Below are 21,720 nucleotides of genomic sequence, written 5' to 3' on the forward strand. Positions count from 1 at the left end.
GTTTGTCCGTTGCCATGTTTTCCTAGAATTACAAATGAAAACAACATACAACAGACATTTAACACAATGCTGTGCAGCATAATAACATTTATCAGTACGTACTATAATACAAATATACTTTATAAATAAAACTATATGAGGAAATATGATGGTCAAAAAAACATCCATGATTTGAACATTTAAATTACCATATTAATCTGTACTCCAGAGAAGAAGAATCAGTCATGTTGCTCCTCAATCCAATGTTAAAAACATGTTTAGTTATGACATCCAAAGTCTACCAGCCATATTAGATTTATACCAGCTCAACATTTGTCTAATAAAGAAGTTGTATGTCTATCAAAACCGTTATTCCCTTAATTTTGAACTTTTCTCTGAACCTTTAGATGAACACACTCCTTAAGCATCAACTTTTCATCAAAGCCCTGAGGTTTATTTCTAGTCATTTTTTAATGTCTTTAACATTTTTTTAAGAAATTGACTTTGTTCAAATCACAAATGTTTTTTTTCAATCATAGAAGAGTAAAGATTAAAACTAGTTAAGAACAGTAAAATACTTATTTTAAAGGTTTTTTTAATGTCATGCATATAAAAACATGCTTAATATGTGCAACATTTTTGCATAAATGTGTGTAATGTTACTGATCAGTGTTGTTGTGAGTCACAATGAAATGGAGCACCAAATCAGTGAGTGTTTGTGTTGCTGGGGTCAGTGTGAGCAAATGCTAGAAGTTCCCAGCACACCTGAATGCAGCAATAGCGAGTTCTTAATGCAAGTGCATAAGTGCGGAAATTCCACGCAGCCCCTGAACGCACCTCGTGCCGCGGTGAATGTGACAATTAAACCCTTTAAGTCTGCGCAATAAAGTCCTGATTAAATGTTTTGAATCAACTCCAAAATGGATGTTTGTGGTGACCAACAGTGGAGGAGAAGCAGACTCCATCATGTTGTGTTTGAGCCTCAGAGATGAAGAACAGAGACTCACCTGTCAAAGTCAAAGAGCTTTTCTGACCGCCAAATAAAGTTTTCCCCACGTTTGGCAGTTGTTAAATTAGAGCTTTTCCTGTATTAACACATGGGTTATAGAATGTCATGTTATGACTGACTTAAAAATAAAACATTCTACAAAGTAGACCCCGCCCTCCTTCCTCATCCGTCCTCTTCGTTTAGGAGAGACCCGCAGCTGAACTGTCCCTCCGCCCCTCCCTCTCTCTAAACACCTGTCCGTCTCCTGCTCAGCGGACAGGGGCGCCTGCACCAGCAGAGGGCGCTAATTCGCTGATTTCAGGCCATTCAAAACATAACAGATTACGCAGATTATTTTTTCCTCCCAGCGCTGAGATGCCGCCCCCTTTGAATCGGCGCCCCGAGCAGCTGCCCGTATTGCCCGTGCCTAAAACCGCTACTGTTGCCATGGCTAACATGGAGTAAATTTGATTTTATCGCTGATGTACCCCGTAGGGAATTATTTTCTTTTAATTTACAAGGTTAAGAAAATCTGCCTTTTATTTGTGGTTATTTTACATGATGTGGGTTTCTTTCATCACTTCAGTTAAACACATTACTACAAACTATTTGGCTTAATTGACCATATGTTTACATCTCTCTGAATGTTATTTCTTTTGAAATTATTTATAGATGGTTAAAAGTCAAATAGCATTAAGATTATGACTTGTACGCATGGCTTGATGAGCGTGTGTAGTTGTGTGCTTTTGGGACACGAGCGCCACAGCAGGAATTCACCACAGTTGTTGACTTTTGACACAGCTGCCCTCTGCCTCAGGGTGGTGCAAAAATAGCCTCTTTTTTAATCACTCCATTACAGTCAGCTGAAGTACAGCATCTTCCAACAAACATGCATGAATGTTTTCCATTTTGGACTGTAGCACATTTAATTTTGCCAAATCCGTACTTAATAGAATAAGCAAGCAAACACCAAATAGGTTCCAGTGCGATTTAAATGTAAGCAAAAATTAGATCTATTTATTGACTGACTGATCATTTTTTTGTCAAAAAATAAAAATACACTATTTTGTTTTCTAGTTTCTGCAGAGGGGCAGTTTATTAAAAATTTGGCTCTGAGTTGTGGGTGGGATCATTGGGGCAGAGCAACCCCGCCCCCCTTCCCCTTCATGTTACAGAGCGGAGCAGGGAGCGTGTGGCCCATGTATTCTATGTCACAGATAAGCTCTTTTTCTAATTTTATTTTTTCATCTGTTCCAGATTCACAACAATTTAAATAAAGAAATACTCGTAAATTTAATTTTAACCTTAATTTTTTTAACATATGTCCTCCATAATAAAAAAAAAGCTGCAATAACATGTTAAGAATACTAAAACAGTTGGTCTTTAAGTTACAATCTACTAAAAGTTAGAAAAACTGTAAATCCGACACAGATCAACGTAATTTATGGCCCCTTATTTACTTTAAAAAACAAATGTCATCAACAAATATGAAAGTTTCTGTTAGATTATACATACTTGTATATATTTAATAATGTTGAATCCATCCTTAATGAAGCTGCATTCAAAGCTTTCCTTTATTCAAGTTCATAGTTTAGTCTACTTTGGCTTATACATTTAATGTTGTGACATAAGTAACATTTTTGTACAATTTTGCTTGTATTTTATCCTCTGTTGTGTACTTAATGTGCACACGTAAATTGCAGGAATGATGCAGCCACATTTTGTTAAAAATACAACTATTAACTGTTATAATTTGCTCCAAACTTGCACACAGGAAGAAATCACTTGGACAATTTCCTTATTTAATGTGCTATATAGCTCTCAAATATCTCTGGCCAAAATTTCTTCCGACTTGCCTCTCAAGTAATTACTTTCTGATTGTTCTCTGTCCTCTGTTGTTGATGCCCTCTGTGGGTTTTTGTGTGGAGCTCCATGAAATATTTAACAGATGGGTTGCCTTGTTCTGGTCACCTTAATTACCTTTTTACTGCTGCGTTGTTCTGACGTCCTTCCCCCTTGTGCTCTTCGTAGATTTATTTTTCTACTACTTGCTCATAAATATTATACACCTATGAGCATGCTGTTTTTAATTATGAGCTGCTATTAACATTTGGAGCAAATGACACAATGAATAAATATTTTTTATTTTACATTTATTCTAGAATATAGCAGTTTTTAAGTTAAATTTCCCTTTTTTTTTGTTTAATGATTTGGTTTTATTGACTTGAAAAGATTTTATAGTGTGAAGGCCACTATTAAAGCTTTAAATCATAAAACCTTCATATTAATAAAGAATGAATAAGTAGTAAACAGCAAGCGATTTGGAGATAGAATTGAGTATGTAAACAGGAAAGTAAAAGCAACAGTCGTAGGTTGGGTTGTTAAGGCGAAGAATTGTCTCTGCTTTTAAATTAGTTTTTAGTTTTTTATAAACTCCACTCTCTTTGCTGTTTTTAACTATGAATAATAGATTATCTGATCTTCCCCATATTTTCCACAACTACTCCTCAAATTTAATCAAATCCAACAAAGAACTACTGAGATTTTACCTCCAATTATATCCTGAGCAACACTTGACAACTAAATTAAATATCATAATACGTTATAATCTGTGAAATTCTTTATTTATAAGATATTGTCTTCAAATGAAACATCTGATCACTTATAGATTTTTTTTAAACTACATACTTCTCTGTGTGTCTTTTTAAATAAAAACTGATCAGGCTGCAGAGCTGCTTGTGACATACAGTAGGTGCAGGTAGCCTACACATGCAGCAAGACCTTATACATTACACTACCTGTTATCCCAATGTCCTCCTCCAACACTCAGGTAAGCTTGTAATAAGAGCACATATGAATCCACGACCCCATTCGGCTCAGTTTATCATCTGTACCGCATGCCTTACCTCAGCAGAGAGCAGAAACGGCGGATGATAGTTGAGGTAATGTTGGTCTTTGACTGCAACATGTGAGAGAAGTAAGTCTTACTTACTTACTTTCTCTTTGGGTTTTCTGTGTAGATGACCTAAGTTTTTATTTCCTTCTCAACCCTAATCATGGTGGCCTTACAGTGAAAAGGTCCTGGTTCAAATCCTAGCTGGGACCTTGTTGAGTTTACCTGTTTTCCTCGTTTCTCTGGGCACTTTGGATTCCTCCCACAGCCCAAAAACATGTTTCATAGGTTATTCAGTGAATCTGTCAGTTTGTATATCTCTGTGTGGTCCTGTTATGAACTGGTGAATCAGAGTGTACCTGACCTTTGCTCCACAGCGGTTAGTATAGGCTCCAGTAACCTGAAAAGTGTTTTTTTAGTGGATAAATAAAACAGATGGATTTAACCTGATTTGATCCATTAGTCAGTGTAAAATATTACTGTTATGCACGTCAACTTTCTGCATCATATTAGAGTCTAAAAAAAGTACATATATGGTTAATTAAAAATGATTTAGTCAGTGTGCTCAAGAGTTTTATTCAAAGCACAGTTTCTGACACAAAACTGTAGTCTTTGAGATGTTGTTCCAGTGTTATCATATATTGCCCAAAGCCTCAACGAGGCACCTTTGTTATTTATACTGTGTTGCTGTGTGCCCACTCTTTCATCCGTGTAGTAATTTCTGAGGCAATTACAGGCTACAGTGCTGCAGTTATCTATATGGAAATGTAACAGCTATTGAGTGCCAGTGTCACCCACCACCATTCTTTAGTCAACTGCAACATGAATCGATGGCCAGCCAGTCAGCCGATCCGTGTGTTTGTTTTTTGATCCATAAACATCCACTCAATAATCTCAAAAAAAAGCTGATGATGGCAGGCATTATAGTTTCAAAACCCATCAGACACAACTTCACAACCACTAAGAGGAGGATACTCTAACTACAAAGAAACTTTTCTAAAGGTGAAGCATTTTATCATCAAACTAACGTTCAGTCCTCGGTGGACATCAGAATATGTTTTGTCTCATCTGGCTGCAACTTTAGGAGCAGTAAAGTCCTATGAAAAGCACAGGTATGTGAATCACACCTGTTTGATGGAAATGCAGTCCTGCATGAGTCGTTTAAATTCTCTGGTTAAACAGCACATTTTAAGTGAATACAATTACATATAATCAGTACCACTTATAAAATCTTAATAGGTGCTGCCATTTAGACTTGGAAGTAATGGCATGAGCCAGAAACTTGTGAAGCTATTAGCCTTAAATAGGTGGCTATTAAAAGTTTCTGTGTCTCTACAACTCTTTATAATCATACTTTAGCCAAGACCATACTACATTTCTTTACTGCTTTTATTTTTTTTCTAAATGACCACATATATTTTAATAAAAATATCCAACTATATACATGAATAGTTGCCATGTGCTGGAAAGACTCCAAATCTATCAACCCAAGTAAGGACTTCCTTGCAAAACCCTTGGAAGCGAGTGAGGGAGGAGAAGCAGTGAACTGGTCACACAGGAGGCCTTATCTGCCTGTCATATTATTTCCCCACAAAGCATCACAGAGGCCATATCTGACATCTATCGAGCTGATAGCGACTGCTCCACAAACAAAATAGGAGACAAAACAGAGGGTGTGCAAGAACAAAATGACAAAGCGGAGGAGCAGTCCTTAATGCTTTGGCCTTTTATTACCTTTCCGTGCCTGATGGCAGATAAACACCCAAATACATTGACGGAGCAAAAGACATGATATAGGAGAAAGAAAGAGGAAACAGATAAAGCTGAATTAGATTTAAAAAAAAAGGGCTTTGTAAGAACCCAGCATGCCACCAAAGGAAAACCTGTTATTTGTAGACAAGTCAGAAAAAGATAACATGAAATGAAGGAGGTGGTAGGATTAAACCACAGAAATGCCACTAGATGGAAGCTACTTCACAAGGTTCTTTGTTGGGTTTAGACTTACCCTTACTGACTGCCACTGACACTCATATTTATTAGTTTTGTACGTAAGATTTCTTCATGTCATACTACGTTGTGAAGCAAAATGAATGTTACTTTTTCTCTATCTTCACAACTCTTAATGCATGATAAATCTCTGCCTACTTCTGCAGATACATGTCTTGTCATAAGTTTTTCAGAGATATTCATATAGCCACCAAAGTTCTAGTTATTAAAATGGTAGCAAAACAATTTCCAAAGAATTGTTCCAGAATAACACACAGCTACTGCTTTCTGCAGAACTCCATGCTAAACAAGGGTTGCAGGAAAGCTTGAGCATACATATGTGGACAGTTCTAATGCACCACATTTATCATCATGGCAGTCGTACTTGCCTCCCTGGTCCAATCACCCACAGTGTTATAAACCAGAGCTGCAGAGGAACGCTGATTCAGAACTTTTACATTTACCATAGCAGCTCCAGCACACGCTCCAGTTCTTATAAACAAGTCCTGATAAACCTTTGTTTCACCCATGTTTCCGGTTCTATCGCAGAATGTTTTTTTTTTTTTCCTTTTAGCAAGATCAGACAAAAAAGGGTTTTTTTTGTGCATCAAAGGTAGTAAGAAAATGACTTTAGAGATGTATTATGTATAAAAAAGTCAAAGCAAAAATAACAGATCATTTTGTTTTTTGCTTGTTTGCAGAATTTAGTGAATTTCTGTGCTCCTAGTTTACATTTCTCATTTGATAATCCCATCCTCCCTTTTGCTTAAATGTTATATAAACATTTTTAATGAGCTGTAATGCTGATATTTTTTTTTATTTGCACCATGAATACCTCAATGTTTTGATTAAAAAAACATTAACAGTATCAAATATAGCTTTTTATGCTAAATATTCAATTTGTACTCCAAAAAGTCTAAAATAAACATAGAATATTTGGTAATATTAACAAGCATTATTAATGTGTTTATTGGATGTTATTAAGACATTTATTAGCACAATAAGCTTTATTAACCTACTTAGTAACATTTAATCCCAAAAGTGAGATCATTTTCCATTAATAAACTGTTTCCAAGCTTAATTAATGTATTAACTATCGTTGTCAACATTTATTGAGTGTTTAGAGGCATCTCATCTAAAGTGTTACCACAACTTTAACTGGAACCTTTGTATTTGCTTTGTGTTTGATTTCATGCATTTTTACTTTGTCCCTACACGTTTGATCTTCATTATAAAACATAACTAAATGTTTGAGCTCAAATTTTTATGAATTTTGCATAAAAATAAAATAAAACACTACTCAGAATTGAGTTTTTTGGACAATTTCCAGCTCATTTTTGTATAACTTAATGCAAAATATCTGTTAAAAAGAAGTTGGGCTTGTACTAAAAGGTTATATATGAAGCATTGCCCAAAAAATAATTTTATACATAAACAAAAGCAAACTATAAAGTTAAATAAATCTCAACAAGGCTCCGGACTACTAGAAGATTCTCTGTTTCTTGCTTTAATTTTGCCATTGCGCATTTACTGGATTTTTTAACATATTTTCAGTCTTGCGTACAACCGAGATGGTCACCATTGGAAATGCTGCATAAAATCTGAATTCCTACTCGGTGCAATGCTGAAATCAGACTGCCTGTGAGGCCGCCTACAGCTCTGAGGACCATGAATTTTCAGCTCACATTGAAATCATAGATATAAAGTCCAGTGAAGGACAGAACCTTTGGCAGTTTGAATTTGTGTGTGTGTGACCTTGTGTGTGAATTGTTCAATAAACTCATCACTGGCCTCATAAAGAAAGTTGACATTTACAGCAAAGCACAAAGGTCAAGGATCTGGACCTGATGAGATCATTATGGAGGAAAGGTTGCTTCCTGCTACCCTATCAAAGAACAAAACAGAAAATCCTCAGGGGAAAATGGTTGTTTTACTTTAGAGTAAATATTTACACACAGCACAGAAAGGTTTTCCATGTCTACTGAGCACTTAGATGGATGATTTATGAATCATCCGGATAGTTGCTGATAAGGACAGCGTGGATGAGTGTTTGGTCATGTAGATCTAATTAAAACTCCCAGAGTGGGACTTCAGCGTATGTCTCTGCTGACCCACACACACCAGGCAAAGCTGTGTTCTTATTAACACCAACAATGTCACCGGACCTCTTCAACCCAGAACCTGAAAACGATTCGGAGAGCAAAAAGCCCCAATTCTCTTGGTGCGCAGGAATGCTCCTGATTTCTAAAAACGAAGGCCCCAGCTGTAAATGTGAGCTGCGACTAGGAATAAAGGTAATGAAGATCGAAACACAGAGAGAAGGTATATATCAGTCTTTGAAAGAGCCCCAGTTCTGCGTAAAAGTGCTGCCAGATTGGCGTCTGAACCTTATGGGCCTTTCATACCTTTGATGAAACACTGAAACTGGTGAGGAAGAGCTGACAGGCACACTCCCCTCAGCCAAGTTCTGTCTTTTTTTTCTGCGTCTTTGTTGTCTGACTTTGTTAGATCTGTAAAATCGTGTGTTTGTCTGTGTAAGAATGAGGGTGAGCGCAAAGGAGATTTAGAGAAATAGGGTGTGTTTGTGTGTGTCTATATGCCTGCCTCTGTGTGTTCTGGATGAGCAGTCATCTGATGAACTGCCTCGCCTCAATCGAGGCTTTTGCTCACTCCAGCCAGTGGGATCCTTTTGTTGTTGTGTTGGTTAACAGTGCTCATCCCCCCAGCACCACAATTCACAGCGCTGCAGTAAGAGGCTGGCAGAGCCTAATGGAAACGTCATCATCCAGATAAATGATGGCCGGGCTTTGATGAGAGGTAGAGTTATGAGAAGTGTATAGTAAAAGAACCATTTCCAATCGGTTCTGAAACCAATTTAAAAGCCCCCGATGGAGACAGACGCTGTCATGGACCGCCTGAAAAGCTGACAGTCACTCAATGCTGTTCCTGTTTGTTGGGTAAAGGGTTTTTGTCAAAATAGTGCTTGAATTTGACAAGGAATACCTCAACACTAAGCCTGATCTGAGAATTAAAAGTCCACTATGTACTTTCATCTTGTTTTTCCCGCAAATGTTCTCTCCGTTGCAGCTGCGATGCAGCAGTCCTGCTGTGTTTTCTGGTCTGAGCTGTGCCTATAGAAAACAGTGAATTCTGCACATCATTGTCCGAAAACATTTACTGTGAAAGTCTGTAATTACTGTTTGACAAAGAGCTGGGCTCCAAATTATAACATTTCTCCCCAAAATAATTACAAGCATCACCTGTATTTTGCCTGATGTTGCAAATTATCAGCATTGTGCTGTTTCCATTATAAAAGAAAAACACTCTAGCTGAAAAAAAAAAAAAAGCCTGACTAAACACAGAAAGTTTGGAAATTGTGGATTCTCTTAGAGCGACAGGAGACAGATAAAATAAGGAGACAGGCAATACAGGAACCAACAGAGCGGTGCTGCAGGAAGAATAGACCAGCCCTCCTTCTGTCTCCTGTGCACAATGTTTGGACACGTTGTATTACCTGCTAACATACGTGACACTTGCAGCCACTAAACACAAGTAAAACATGCAGTTTGCCATTGTTCTTGTTGTGCTGGCTGTTTCCCTGTTATGAAACGTCCACATCTGCTTATATAACCTTTGACTCAAGCTGGGGCTCAAAAAACGTGGGCGGCTTGTATTAAATTTCTGATGTAACTTTAGGCCCTGCACCAATTCTGACACCATTCGGAAGGACCCACCTATTGTCTGTTCACATAGGTTTATTTATAGCTCTACCCAGTTTGTCACATTGTATAATCTTAGAGACGTGAAGCCAGAAGGAGAATGTGGTATCAAGATGAGGTATGTTCACACAAAGTATAATAATAGCTGACATCCAAACAAGCAAAAAACCTTTCAAAACGAAAGTTGTAGAAAAAAGAAAACAGTTTTTCCTCCTTGACCAATAGGTTTAAGCTTATAGAGAACAATTTTAAGACTTTGATAATAAGAAAGATACCTAACATATGAACAAACTTAGATTGTTATTTAGGTTGAATATTATTTCATTCATAGCTAGCCGTTTGGGTTTCATCCAGTGCCAGTGCAGAACCACTACTTTCGAAATAGTTTTGGTCCCTAGATGTTACTCGAAACAGCTTTTTTTTTCTTTTCTAAAACCATTTAGTTGCATCACAGGTTGATGGAGAGTGATGAAACATCCTTAAGATGCTTTAATTCATTCTCTCTGATAGTTTGCATCTACATTTTCACACAAACCATTGTTCATGTCACTTTTATCCATTAGGTTGTTGAATTAGAATCTTATGCTGTGAAGTACAGCTAAACTTTTGCTTGCTTCACCTTTAGAATTTAGAGTGATGCTGCATTCACAATGGGCGCATGTAGCACGTTCTTTCCAGGGTTTAACGAATGCGCATCCAGCCGGTGGTGTTCACACTGGACAATCAGGGAGGGGCTTCTTTTGCTTTGTTTTTTAACGGTTGTTTTTTTTTTTTTACTTAAGTGGTGCCAATCCCCCAAATCTTGCTCCACGCTTTTTGTTTTCACAGCTCTTTACCTATCCAAGTATGTATTGGTGTCCCGTTATTCTGGCCGGGCACAAACCACAACTATTAGTTTCTTCTTTGTGTTTATGTTTACAGCGATTGGCACTTCCGTGTTAAGAAAAGGATGCTACCCTAACATCACTACCAAATCAGACTCCCTGACTGGTCACAGTTGCTGTGTTTGACATCAAAAAGATTAACCAGTTGACTCTCAGCGGGCAATCAATGAACGCCCAATTTGTATGAAGAAGTCACTAACGGACTTAAAATCTTACTTAGCGGCAGGCAATCACAATAATTTTGAACGCAGAAGCCCAAAATTCTGGTCTGGTCTACGGTTGTTGCAGTTACTGCCACATCTACATGAGAATGGGTGTGGCTTTGAGGGTACATGACCACACCCATTCGAAATATGTGCCCGCCCTCAATCGCTTCTAAAGTTAAATGATTGGCTCGAATTGTAAAGCAAAACTAAATAGAATACAAATGATTGACATCTCCAAAACGAAGCATCAAAATCTACATTTTTACATGGCACAGGTAGTACCGTATACGTCGGCACCGGTAACAACTCAGCACAGAATTTTGGCACCCAGAACTAATCAAAGTACAAACTTTCACTCAGTTTCTTCACTTTTTTCTGCTTCCAAGAAATGCTATCACATGTAGGCTTGTCAAGCCGCAGACACCGCAGAAACTTCCCCCTTATATGATTCTGCTCCGTTTTTCCCATCTTTAAGTAAACCTTTTGATCATATCATTCCGTCAAGAAGACGGGGAGTTTGAGTTTGTCAGAGGCAAGTAAGAGAGCAGATAGAAAATGATGATGCAGTGTGGCAGCAGTTTTACATAGGATCCTTATATTTTCAAAGATTGAAATGCGAAAAAAAAAAAAAAAAAAAAAAACATAGAATGTCCCTGTTTTCATCAGCTTTCCATTTATGTTGTTTTCAACCTCTTTACTGGAGCACAAGGTGTAGTGCAATAACCAAGCCCAGTCTTTTCTCTTTCTTTTTCCCCTCTACTTCTCAGCTATCTGTCTATATATCTCTCTAGAACTATTAGAAGATTAATCAGGCTGTCTTGGCACTTCTTACACTCTTAGTGCTGATGGGCTCTACCACAGGAGAGGCTGGTGGGTGGGTGGCAGCACTTAGAACATGGTAGCACTTTGATCTGCTGGGAAGATTTACAAAATTGCACTTCTTGCTCCCTGTCAAATGGGTGAAAGAGAAGAAATGTGAAACAGCGAGATTTGGGGTGTTCTCTTGTCTGAAATGTATTTATTGGTTGCTTCTGATGCCAGTAAAATGAGATCTATGAGTGTATTTTGTTGAATATAGTGGATTCAACATATTTTTTGGGACTGATGTGCAGGTATTTTTTATGGACCGTAATCAAAGTTCATCTATTCATGAATATTTTGTTTGAGGCACAAACACAATGGCCTCCACTTTGTCACTGTGGTGTTTACAAAACAATATATCGCACATTGCTGCCACCACAACACACATTGCTATGTCAACTAATTTTAATTAGCAGCAAGCGCAAACACTTATAGTGAATAATTGTTTTGAACTATTCAATTAAACTGCTGCAGCAAATAGGAGTGCTTGATGAGGGACGGTCAGCGAGGGATCCTTTACTGTCAGTTTTCACCTACAAGTTGAGGATAAGTTGACACAACACGCCGTAGCAAAGAAGAGGAAAATTAAATCCAATTCCATTACCGTGATAAAGTGATTACAACAGAAAGCACCCTATAGAAAGTATGGAAATCTGAGCTCTAAAAGCAATGCAGGTCTCTGGAAATCAGCGCGCCACACACACACACCCTGTGTCTCTTTCGGCTAAGCAGACTAAAATAAATTTGTGTCCACATACACACAAAGATATAAAGAGTCTATTGAGCCATCACACAGATTAATGTTTGGTAGAGCGAGCTTGGATTTGCTCTTGCCACAACAAGGCTTTAGAGTTTCTCCCTCCTGCTTGGATATCCAGCCTTCGTGGCCACGTTACACCTGGATGCTTCTGCTAATGGAGGCATTTTATCAGACTCGCAAGCAAGAAGTCTGCCACAGCCTTCCCCTTTTATCATGCATAAAGCCCTATTTTCAGATTCCATGCTCATTTGACCCATGTGACCCTCCCCCCTCCATCGGGTCAGCACAAACACAGCCTAAGCTATTGAACATGCATGATGGTGCAGTATGCGGGACATTAATGTGTGCACCAAATGGCAGCAGGGATGTAAATGCATGCAGCAATACTCATGGCTACTCATGGTTTAGTCATTTTTTTTTGCAGAAAATCATTATAAGCTTATTGATATTCCGAGCTTTGTAATAGACCTTCAGGAAATAAATACATAATCAAGAAGATATTACCATTTTTCCCTCATAGGTTGTACAGTTTTAATTTATAAAATCAATAAACTCACCAACAAGAAAAGTAATTTTAGGAAAAGAGCTAATGCTATATTCTCATCTTTGAAATGTTTCTATAGGATAAAAAGATCTCGACGCACTTTGGAAATTCTGTTCTAAAGACTACAAAGAGCTTTGTTGTGAATCCTATAAAGGGATATATTTTTCCTCACTAAAAAGATATGCTTTTTTTGTATGAAGATGGCAACACTCTGGAAAATTATCCTAGGTGCTTTGTGATTTGACTCAGCATCTTCCGAAGCCAATGTTTTCATGCTATAAAAACAATAGCTTTTGGCAAAACAGCATATTGCTTGAAATGGCTTCAAGAAACAATTCCCGGCTACATGGTAAATATTAAGAAGGTCATTCAGACGTGTGCAGTATCACAAAGGAGAGAGGAAGCTGTGGAAAAATGCATTTATTGTGTTGATCCAGTCGGATATTGGAATGCGGCACTTTTGAAAGTGTTTGCTTTTTCCGGATGTGCATTCACTTTCACAAAACAACAGGCTGTGCACGAGTGAGAGTGGATTACTCTGTGAAAAATTCAACATGAAAGTCTAGCAGCTTTGAGTCTGTCTACTTAGCCCGTCCAAACTTTCGTGAAGAGTGCACCACCTCTAGCTCAACCTCTGCATGCTGCCGAGCAGGGGTCTGGAACAGCTAGATGAACCATCTGATGCTGCAGAGCCAAATGTCACAAGTGGTTCGTGCTGCCGGGGGAATAAATTGTTTCCCTCATAAGCAGCGAGAGAAAGAAGCAGCAGCATATGGAGTGAATCTGACTATTCAAAACAACAGATTTGGCTCCATTTCAGTTTTTTCATTGTGGTCTAGAAGTAGTATTGTAGAATTCTCTTTGAAGTTACAGCATTTGTAGCTCACTGTTGAATGTTTCATTTGCTGCAGAGCACGTCCATTTGTTTCAATTCAGTTTAGTTTATTTCATTATAAACTACAGAACCATTTGTTTTGGTTGAATGTTTGGATGAAATCACCCATTTTTAGGCAAAGTTTTGTGCTTTCTATTGAATAAAAAGAAAGCTTCATTTTTAAATCAAATCTTGTGGAAATATTTAACTTAAATCACAAAACTAAACATTAAAGATTACGATTCTCTGTAAAACTCTATCTGAATTTAACAGATACCAAAAAATATGTTAATGGTAGTCATTTTTTTCTGAGAGTATATTAGGTTTTAACAATATTAAAACTGTGGAAGTTCATCTAATATCTCAGACTACTTGAAATGAACCACACTAATGCAGCCAATTGATCAAAATGAAACGAAGCTGCTCAGACATGAAACGCTAAAAAGTAGATTAAATTCTGACACTATATCTCTAGACTCCTAACAACATCGGTTAACTGTTCAGCCCACATGTTAATGACGTCTCTTTGCTGGTTTGGATCTTTTACAAAATGTAAAGTGTTCCTTTTCTTTCCTGTATCTGTCTGTAAATCTAAGAGACAGTCCAAGATCTGCTTCAGAAATGATGAGCATTATTACAGTTTGGGTTCAGACTCCAGGTTGGACGAGAAAAACCAAGACGAATAGATGTACAATAGTTGTCTGCAAGTGGATGCATCAGGTTGGACCAGAGCAGGGAGCTTGTGATCTGCCAATGTATTTTCCAAAAAGCCACAAGAACAAAATAACATTTTCATCAAAGTGGGTCTTTAAACCAAATAGTGGGAAGGTGAATCGTCTTTTCCTAGTATCTAATTTTGGTTTGACTGACTTGAAAAGTGTTGACATTGTTGACTCCATAAACTTCAAAAAATGAACATGAAAATTTGTTCTTTTTCTATTCACACTTTTGAATACAACAATGTTGAAGCATTTTTTGCTAAATTTTACAGCTGAAATAAGTAGTAAACTTTTATTTTAGACTATAAATAAAACTACAGTTTTCTTCCCTCAAGACACTTTTTAAATAGTTTAGTATATTATACACTGTTGTCAGTGGAATACAGGAACTGAGCGGTGGATTTAAGGACATATGTATTTTCTTATGACAGAGAGGACAGTGACCATCTGTTTTCAGAATTGTGCTTACATAGCCTAAAGGAAGGCAGTGTAATATAAAATGCAGACATACATACTTTCATGTACTTTGACCCTGCATATGCAGATCTACTAAATATAAATATTCTGAATGTATTTATTTTAGAGGTGTTATATTATGTTAGACATGTGGCTTTATTTATGTTTGACAGCAGGATGTAAGCAGAGGACAAGATTTGATGGGAGGTTTCATCATTTACGTGTCCGTTCTTATTTTTAAGTTTGTTGCTGGCGAGCAGTAGGACTTATTGGTTTATGCGCGCTTGTATAGATCAAGAAGATCTTGGTGGACTGTTGGCTGTATGGATAAAATGGAAAGAGGCTGTTGGCAGAAGGGAAGATGTATGCTTGGCCTGAGAAGTTAATAAAATTGAAGCTGTGTTATGATGAATAAGGAAAGGGCCATAAAAGAGAATGTATGTAGTGAATCTCCCTGGCGAGCAGTGCTGAACAGCCTGGTGAGCGCACCCAAGGGAAGGCTTTTTAATCTGCAGTCCTCCCCAACACTCGGTGCTGCACAGGGAAATGGGCCCACATTCTGTTTGAGTTTCAATAAGACAGAGATATGGAACCATGAGCTGGGCACAGACAGAATGAAAAGGATAAAGGCATAGTAGTATACAGGAGAATTAGGTGGGTGAAATCCATGTTTTTGTGCTCAGTAAAGGTACCAGAATGTGCTGCCTCAACCAAGTAAAACCTTAAAATAAAATAATGTACTGCAAAAATTTAAAATAATATAAAAACTGACACAATAATAAGCTAAAAAATGGATCCAGCAGTGTCATGCATCCCACAAAAAAAGATTTTTGGCTATTAAATTTTTACTAAGTTGAGTGACAGTCCTCAATAATGCTTTCAAACCAAATATCCAACTGCAGTGAATCCTTATATGGATTCTGGAAAGCTGAGCATAAAGTAGTAATGAAATCCACATCTCGAGAAGTTGACACTCGATCTCTGGCTGCTCAGCCACTATAAAGGACAAAAGGAAAATTGTTTTTTATCGCAGAGCTTCTCTTACTGTACATTTCCACTGCACTGCAGGTATATCTATTATTATGAGTTTGTGCACAGAATAGACATGGACAGAGTTAGAAGTCAGTGCTTTGTTCTGCATTTTCATTAGACTTTATTCACATGTAAAACTGGCATTCATTAAAACTGGCATTCATTGTCTTGACAGGTTTTACATACTCAGTTCATTTGGTCACAATCTAATATTTATGTCCTGCAGCTGTCCTGGTTTGGGAGGACCATTTCTTTTTTCAATTCTTCTTTTTTACTAATTTCAACCCCACAACATACTCAAAAACGTAACAAAATTTGCATATTGGTGAAAATGAGTTTTAGGGATAGTGAAAGACCCCCTCTCAACAAAAAAGGGAATAATGACATAACAGCAGACAAAACTGTAAAAAATGAATAGGATCAAAATCTTTTATGAGGCTCAAACAATTTGTCAAAATCCACAAAAGAAACCAAAACACACCTGTTTAGGATACCAAATGGAGTTTTAAAATTATTTTGGGATGGCCACAGCTTGGCATCCATTTTGACCGCTAGGATAAGTCTACAACCACAAACAAAGTTTAGTTGACTTTGATCCTGTGAAGAGGCCATCGTTTGGAATAAAAAAAAAAAAAAATTAAATCACAGTTGGTACATTTTCCAAATCTAGGGATTTCAATCTATCCCCACCTAACTCCTCAACCATCATCGGGAAGCTACTTTGGGAAAAACGTTGGCTTTAAAGTTTGTAGATTTAGCGTGGCAAGCTTGCTAAAGTGGCATTTCCCTGCTCCTCAGACATTTTTTTACTGGAATATTATGTCAATTTAAAACGTAGTGTTCAGCTCAAGCTGAATGAAATACTATGTATTGTCATATATCATATTATTTCTCTCAGCTTGACATATTATATGACAAAATAAACTGGTTCTATGGAGATGAAACCAACGGAAAAGTTTTTATTCTTAAAAAATAAAATGTGTTTTCATGAATTTCTCACATATAACTCTGACCAGGGTGGCAAAGGCAGACGGGGAGAAAGAAGGGTCTAAAGCAGGTCAGCCAGTGAGGTCAGGTAAAAAGGAGGTAATGGGGGTCAGAGAGGGCAAAGGGGCCAAACAACGCCGCTCGCAGCTTCACTTTTCTCACCTTGTTTTGTTTATGCTTTATGCAAAAAACAGATCTCTCCCTTTTTATTTACAACCTGTTAAGGATCCTTTTGAAAAGCCTTCAGTTTAAATATATTATTTACAGTAAGAAAAAAAAATGTCCATCTATCTTAAGTTGTGTTGGATTGACAATATGTCTGAGTTGTTTCCCGTTTCTGGAAAGCGTGTACAGCGAAAATGCAGAAAGAATAGTTGGGTCCATGTCAGTGCAGCCATGGCAGCTGTTCATTTTTCGCCTGACTTGCTTTCAGAGAAGCGAGTTACCTCGCAGATGATAAATGCCTGTGTACGCTGAGCTGTCTCAGAACTCCAACAGCCTTTAAAGCCTGACAGCCAAGGCAGCCTCAGCCCCACAACCCCAAGAGTTCAACCTCCGTCTGTCCTTCGACGCCACAAATCAATGGAAGTCTCTGCACGCTCTGGTCAGAACTTTGCCCGCAGCTGCCTTCACAAAAACATTATAGGATTCATATCTATCTGTGTTGGTGGACCATCAACACTGTCCAGCGTTTTGACTCTAAAATGGATTAATTGGTTGTGATGTGGGAATAAACCGGAATGACAGATTATTATCTAACATGGATGCCATATAATCTCAGATTTGGTCATAAAGTTACCCATTTGCAGTGAGTAGAGTGACTTTTGGTTTTTGGTTGCTCAAATCTTTTTACATCTTCTCTCTTATCTTTAATCAAGTTTTTTTCTCTCTCTTTCTAGCATTGCTTTAATTTTTTTTCGTCTTTTGCTCTCTAATTCAGTCCTCTCGTTCTTTCTGGACTCTCCCCTCGGCTTTCTTCTGCATCTCCTCCCCTCTTTTAACAGTCACTCTGAGTCAGACTCAGGGGCAGAAGATTAATGATGGTCATGAAGCTTCAGCAGTGTCTGATTTTCTATTATCCAAACTGAACTGCCTCTGCTGGGCTGTATTTTCTCTTTTGGACGTTGTATTGACGGCATCTGGAATTGCTCTGTTATCATTGAATGGAATGTGTATATTACACCGACACAAAAGCTGCTCTTCTGAGAAGCTGCCGAATAAAAACTCTTCAGAACTCAACAAATACTCTTTAATTCATAGTGCTTTCAGCTTAAGGTTTTTCCTTACTTTTAGTCACAGAATTGTAAACCTTGAGTTTCTAATATTGATTTTTCAAATGAATTTATTTGCGTTATAGGAAATAGTTGTTTTGTCCTCATCTGCTACTGAAAAAAGCCTCTTTTCTTGCATATTTATCAGTGCGCAGCTATGCCAGCACACATACTGCAGAGGTGCACAGGTCATCTATTTGAGCAGATGAATTATGGAGGAGAATGCTAAGCAGGTGATATCAGTACCATGCCATGTTAACTGTTCACTGTAAATTGTAAACTTGCTGCTCTTTCTCTCATTGTGTCTGTTCATGCATATTAACATGGTAGTCTCATTAGTGTTACAACTCTCACAGGATTACCCAAGCCCTTTAAAAAATGTGTGCAAGTGGTGGCTTCTGCGTGGAAAGTGTGTCACACGCCTGCCCATCTCTATTTCTGACATTTCCGATACCTTCAAGGTAGAGGAAGCTCGCTAGGAAAACATAGAGGACATGAAAAGAAGGACTTAAGAGGCAAACTCAGGAGATGTTAAAGCACAGAGAGTAATAAATAGGACAGAGCGGAGAAGCAAAGTGATACAGAAAAGCTCAGGGAAGGGAACAGGAGCCTGGGGCTGGGAGGCACCAGCCCAAGAATCATAGTCAATTAACATCCCAGGCCAGCTTTAATTCTCAGTCTATTTTCGACCATTCATTATGTGAACCATCAGTTCCAGCTCACTTGGCTTGACACAGGTCTTCATCACATTGCCTCAGCCCCCTACGGAGGGTGTTATACTTGGGAAGTAACTGCAGTTTGCATATTTATAAAGAAATAGTTGTGAGTTGTTTTCAGATATCCATTTAGGTCTACCTGAAAGCAAGGAGTATGTAGCAAAATAACACACTCTTTTGTAAATGAGGAAATAACAGTTTGAAGGAATTCTGGTGCAAAATATAATTTTTAAAATAATGCATATCTCCAATCACAAAGACACTGGTTATATTAGTCTTTAATGTCTTCAGGGTTTCTAGCATTGACTGCATATGAGAACTGGACTGAGTGAGTGTGATGTCACCCTTAGAAAATGATTTACTTTCAGCGCCAATGAACTGAAATCATTTCAGTCGCCATTTTTTTCCCTATACAGACACCGCCATTTCGAAGCCACATGACATCAGTTAGCAGCGATTGGTCTGAAATGGTCTGAGTCACTGTTTCTATGACAACCACTATCACCAATCAGTAGTGAGCTTATTGGAAATCCACATTCTTATCACTTGAGAGCAGGCTCGGGAAAATGAGGCAATCAAACCTTTTGGGCCTGCAGACACCTCCTATTTTTATTGAAACATCTCATTGGTCGGTTTATATAGCTTAAAAAACTGTAATAATATATTTGATATGTCTTTGTTTGGATATAAGCATCTGTTGTTTGTCTTGTTCATGCATTATTCTTGACTTGATTGCTTGAAATAAATCATCTCCAATCCAGTCCAACAAAGAAAGAAATATCAATAAAAACAGAACTACCAACGGCTTCTTGGATCCTGCAGATACTTCCTGTTTAGAACCTCAGTAGGAAGTGGTCACTCAATCCAGTTTTCACATACAGTCAATGGTTTTTATTGAGATTTTGGTTTACTAAATCTAAATTGCCCAACAGTTTTCAAGGTAGAGTGTGGAAATATTTGATACACAGATTTTATATATTCCATTTTTTTCATCTGCATGGAAGAAAAAAAAAGTCTAGAAAAGTGGAATCTCATCCTGGTCATTTCTAAACAGGAAGTAACATAATTTAAAAAAAAAAAAATGAAAGAAGAAATGGCTGCTATTGTCTTGCTGGTCTTGTGAGATGCACATTTGTTTGTTTGTTTTTACTCAAACTAATAGATAAATCTGACAAAAAAATCATAGCAAACAAAACACATACATCAAAGTGACATTTACTTATCAGAAAAAGCTTAATCAACTCAAAAAAAGTAAATGTACATTGTGCGAACTACACGTCTAATATCAGTTTTTTATTGATTCAACTCATGAGCTTGCATCAATCAATGTCTACTCATTTGAGCTAACTCAATCGACTTTCTAATGGTGAAACAATTAAATTTTGTCAATATCTTTTCTAGTTAACCATTCAATCACTGCAGAGTGCAGACTTAGAATGCCTAGCCTTGTAATGATAAGGAATTAATGAATACAAAATGACCAGTATGGACTGTGTGAAGATGAATGAGACTGTGAACAACAACAGCCCAGGGGAGCAAATTAGTCATTCTGTGGCATTGTGTTGCCAACAGTGGCTATTACCTCTTTATAGGATGCAGTTGATAAAAAGTACAGATAATTTCACAGAGCAGCAAACACACTATATCAGTGTAAAGGGGGTGTCTGGATTTTTTTATATTTATTTTTCAGTTTGTTCTTGGGCCAAACTGTGCTGTGGCAAAGAAAAGACCAGGCGGCATCGGAACACAGAGAGCGAACATGAAAATGCCCGGTCAGCTCTGCAGAGATGACAAACATCCAGATATGTGTCACTTGGTCTCTTCTTGTCATCATATTCCAGTGAGGCTGTCAGCACCACAGGCCGATTTTACCCCCACACCATTTATTATTGAGCAGGTGCTCCTTAATGACTCTCAGAACATACAAGAGAAAATTACTGTAAATTGATAACAAAATTTGTGGGTTGACAGACTTTTTTTTTTTTTTTTTGCCTGCTGGAGTCTTTAGATGAAATGAATGTACAGAGTAAAGCATCTAATAGTTGATTTGCGGTGATTGAGATCAGTTGAAATCACTGCTGATTGCTTCGGGAGTCTGTTGATTAGGAAAGGGTGACAGAAAAATAAACAACTGTTCCTGCCATCATCCTAAATTGTCTTTGATTCGAAATGAACCTCGCTCGCTCCGTATGATGGCTCTATGTTAGATTTGTTGCAGCGCTATCTGGCCATAGCAGACATTTTCATTGACACCTTGAAGTCAGTCTAGAACAGAGGAAGGAGGGAGGTTTTTTTTTTTTTATTCTTGCGGTCTGAGCTGGCAGATGTTGGTGAATGTTTGCTTATCTACTGAGAACAAGGGATCTCTGTTAAAAAATGCATTGTTTAATTCAACCCATAAATAATAAAAACTATTTCCAGGCACATTTTACCCTTTCTGAGCATTCCTAAATTACACGTCTTGAAATGTTCTACATATCTTTTGTCTTACAGCTGGAGGTCTTTTGTTGAAGGGAGCAATAAAATCTTCTCTGTGGCCATAATGTACGGGAAATACTGCTAAAAACTGCTAAAGTAAATACTGTGACTGCTTTTTTCTCTTCTAAAATCCAGCAGTTGGTTAACCTATAAACATTCCTGACCCAGTTTATAGAAACATTGTGCTCCTAAGAATGTTTTCTTGTGAGGAAATTTATTTAATACAAGAAACTAAACAAGAGAAAAGGGAATATTCCTTTTTGTGATGCAAACAAATCTATTTCAGGATTGTCTAAACACAATCTGCCAAAAAATATGTTAATATCCAACTCAATTTAATTAATAAACCAAAAAAAAAAAAAAAAAA

At 37.6% G+C, this 21,720-nt stretch overlaps 1 protein-coding gene across 31 annotated transcripts in view; it reads left to right on the forward strand.

Annotated features, from left to right (window-relative positions):
• Positions 1-21,720, forward strand: part of LOC112161706 (neurexin-1a) — a 247,571-nt gene that overhangs the window by 167,081 nt on the left and 58,770 nt on the right. Inside the window, exons 20-21 of one of the 31 annotated variants that reach the window (XM_036215421.1) lie at positions 7,669-7,675; positions 7,711-7,805. The exons of the other annotated variants lie outside the window; for them this stretch is intronic. Of the exons in view, the coding sequence (XP_036071314.1) occupies positions 7,669-7,675; positions 7,711-7,790 (87 nt within the window). The 3' untranslated portion in view covers positions 7,791-7,805. Of the gene's footprint in view, positions 1-7,668; positions 7,676-7,710; positions 7,806-21,720 lie in introns of those variants that run through there. 31 annotated transcript variants of the gene reach the window in all.

This window comes from Oryzias melastigma, linkage group LG15 (genome assembly GCF_002922805.2).
Source record: "Oryzias melastigma strain HK-1 linkage group LG15, ASM292280v2, whole genome shotgun sequence".
Lineage (NCBI taxonomy): Eukaryota > Metazoa > Chordata > Actinopteri > Beloniformes > Adrianichthyidae > Oryzias > Oryzias melastigma.